Source organism: Pteropus vampyrus, unplaced genomic scaffold, assembly GCF_000151845.1.
Source record: "Pteropus vampyrus isolate Shadow unplaced genomic scaffold, Pvam_2.0 Scaffold320, whole genome shotgun sequence".
NCBI lineage: Eukaryota > Metazoa > Chordata > Mammalia > Chiroptera > Pteropodidae > Pteropus > Pteropus vampyrus.
Genome location: NW_011889101.1, coordinates 142,998 through 146,319, shown reverse-complemented (window position 1 = coordinate 146,319; position 3,322 = coordinate 142,998). Strand labels below are relative to the sequence as shown.

General features: G+C 65.4%; 1 protein-coding gene across 1 annotated transcript in view; it reads left to right on the top strand.

Moving 5' to 3' along the window:
* Nucleotides 1–3,322, top strand: part of MTA1 (metastasis associated 1) — a 22,417-nt gene that overhangs the window by 9,448 nt on the left and 9,647 nt on the right. The window contains exon 5 of the mRNA XM_023521861.1: nt 4–162. Coding sequence (XP_023377629.1) covers nt 4–162 — 159 coding nt within the window. The remainder of the gene's footprint in view (nt 1–3; nt 163–3,322) is intronic.

Genomic DNA, 3,322 nt, shown 5'->3' with positions numbered 1-3,322 from the left:
CAGCGCTCGAGGTCCCGCGTGCCGACGCCTGTGCCGTTTTCCAGGACTTCTTCTTCTACTCGCTGGTCTACGACCCGCAGCAGAAGACGCTGCTGGCCGACAAGGGGGAGATCCGCGTGGGCAACCGCTACCAGGCGGACGTCAGCGACCTGCTGCAGGAAGGTAGGGCGCGCCGGCCAGCGGGGCGTCCGCTTCCTCGCAGCAGCTGTTTTTACCACTTAGCTAGAGCCGCGTGTTGTTTGAGCGGGTCGCCCGTTGGGCTGGCTCCCGCCGCTGGGCCCGTGCAGCGGAGGGACACGGCACCGGCTCCCGCCTGCCCTCAGGCCTGCAGCGGCCCCGCGGGCCGTGAGTGGGCTTGACCCCCAACAAGCAGCACAGGCAGGAGCGAGGGGCTGTGGTGACCGGAGGCCGAGCGTCTCGTCCTCCAGGAGGGGCCGGGCAGGGCGCCTTGGCCTGGCGCCCCGCGGAGGCCGCCTCCCACAGCCGCCACAGCTTCGGGACGTCTTGGTTTCCCCGTTCCTAAAGACGGAGTCCATTTCACGGGCCTGCTGCACCGTGCGGTTACCGCCACCTGCCCTCCCACCGTCCCTACGCGCCCGTGATGTGTTCTGTTAAAACAGCGCGTAGCTGGTATCTGTGTAGTAGGACTGTCAGCCCACCCCCACGGTGGCAGCCTGCGTGACGTTCCCACGCTGTGCTTGCGTTTGTGCGTCTCTCTGTGGAGCCGGTCCCGCGTCCTCCCACGGGCTGCGTGTGCATCTGTGCTTGGTGACCAGGCTCTGCAGCACATGCAGACACGGGCTTTCCTCCTGGGCCCCCGGCTCTGGCTGGCAGGGGCCCTGCCTCCCTGTCCCCCGTCTGCCCGGGAGGTTCCCTGGATGGGCTCGCACCACCTGACCGCGGGTCCCCTCCCTGAGGCGGTGAGGCCTCTCCTCCTGCCGCTGGTCAAGCCGGCCAGCGGGGCCTCGGCTACCGCTCCTCCCCGTCCCCTGATGGCCTCCTCCAGACAGGCGATGCGTCACCTGTCTGGCCCGGTCTCGGGCACGTTAGCTTACACACAGCTTACACACACGCCCCTGACACGCGCCCATGCACTCCCACGCCTCTCACACGCACCTGCACACGCCCCTACAGGCATCCGCTCACCACACACACCCCGCTCACATGCACTCACACGCACCCGCACCGCATGCACACGCCCACATATGCTGCGCACACATGCACTCACACCCCTTACACACACACGCACCACACGCACACACCCCGGCACACATCCACTCGCCACACGCACACGCTTTCTCTTGGTGGTTGGTTTTGTCGTCTGTCTTTTGGGCATTTTGCCTGACTGCTCGGACATAAAGCGGTGGAGTCGGGTCAGCGGGGCTCCCTCTGCCCACGCGCGTGCGGCAGGGCGCCCGGCCTGTGGTCCCGCCCTGGGCACCAGGCACCCGTGAGGGTCTGTGGGGCCTCCTGGACGCGGCACTGTCCCAATGATGCTGGGTCTGTGGGGTGCTGCTCCCACCTCCCAGTGTGCCTGAGGGTGGAGGGCCTGGTGACAGCCACGTCCAGTCGGGAGCGGGAGAGGCTGTGGGGACGCCGAGCGGCTCGAGTGTCAGGACCTCGCTTTCCGAGCAGTGACCTAAGTGCCGGGCCCAGAACGTGCCTCAGCTGCTCTCAGCAGCATCTCAGACCGTCAGCCTCTCGCTCCCTGGAGATGGGGCCTTGAGTATGGGCTTTGGCTGAGAGGAGCAGGGACTCGACGAAGCCCCTTCCTGTGTCCCCACCACCTGGGCTGCTGGAGCGGAGTGGGGATCGACTGGCACTGGCTTCGAGCGTCCCCGTGCCTCCCGGAGCCCGGGACCCTTGGCAGTGAACGATGTCACACATCTGTCTGCCTTTGGTGCCTTTAGAATCTGGGAGTGGCGATCTGAGGGCCAGAGCGAGTTCCTGGGCGGGGAGGCCAGGCGGGGGGGCCAGGCGGGGACGTGGGCTGGCTGCGCAGTCACCCTCCAACCCCGGGAGGAGTTGGACAGGTGAGGGGTCTCAGGGCAGAGTCTCCACCAGGAAGGGGTTCACCCTGGACACCAAGAGAATCCCGCAGGGACCATGTCACACACTCTGCCTCAGAGCAGCCTTGACCCTGACCTCCAGGCGAGGGTTGTGCGCCCTTCGACCTTTGCCTGGCGTGTCGTGTGCAGCTGCAGCGCCCATTCGAGCCCTGACATTCACCGGGGTCCCCAGGGTGTGCCCATGCTATGGGGGGCCCCGTTCTTGGTCTGGAGGTTAGTCGCTGCCGAGAGCAGAGGGTGCTGAGCGGACGTGTGGACAGGCCTCGGCAGGGGGACCTCTCAGCACCCTATGCTCGCTGCGAGTCACGGTCACCTCATCAGAGGCCAGTTCGCCCTGCTCATCCCAGAGCCCTCGAGGGCTCCCAGGACAAAGCCCAGCCTTGCTGCCTGCCGGGGGTGGGGGGGGCTTTCCCTGGGAGGAGAAGACGGGCGGAGCCCTTGTGGGCACCGTGAGGGCCCGTGGCTGTGACGGGGCTGCTGCCAGGGGCTCAGCAGTGTCTCAGGTTGAGAAGCTAGCGTCTCCCCGTGTCACCCGTCACCGTGCCCCTTTACCCAAGGCCACGTGGTCGCTCCAGCCTGGGTGCGTGTGACTTACAGGTGTGAAAACGCTTTGTGGACAAGGATGCTGCTAGAGCGCTATGGCCTGAGTGTGGGCGTGCGCGCATGTGTGCGTGTGCACAAATGAGTGTATGTGTGTGAGTGTGTGTGCGTGCGCGCGCGTGAGTGCATGTGTGTGCGTGTGCGGATGAGTGTGCGCGTGCGTGTGTGTGCGTGTGCGGATGCATGTGTGCGCGCGTTTGTGTGCGTGCACGGATGAGTGCGTGTGCATGCGCATGTGGATGAGTGTGCGCGTGCGTGTGTGTACGTGTGCAGATGAGTGTGCACGTGCGTGTTTGTGTGCGTGCACGGATGAGTGCGTGCGCGTGCGGATGAGTGTGTTCGCGTGCGTGCGTGTGTGTGTGCTGATGCATGTGTGTGTGCGCGTGTTTGCGTGTGCGGATGAGTGCACGCGTGTGTGTGCGCGCGGATGCATGTGTGTGCACGCGCGTGTGTGCGTGTGCACGAATGAGTGTGTGTGTGCGTGCGTGCGGATGCGTGGGTGTGTGCTCCTGTGTGGGTGGGTGTGTGTGCGCATGCCTGTATGTGTATCTGTGTGCATGCGTGTGTGCACCTGTGTGGGTGGGCGCATACCTGTTTGCATGCACACGTGTGAATGTCTGTGTACATATGCGTGTGCACGTGCCACACTCCAC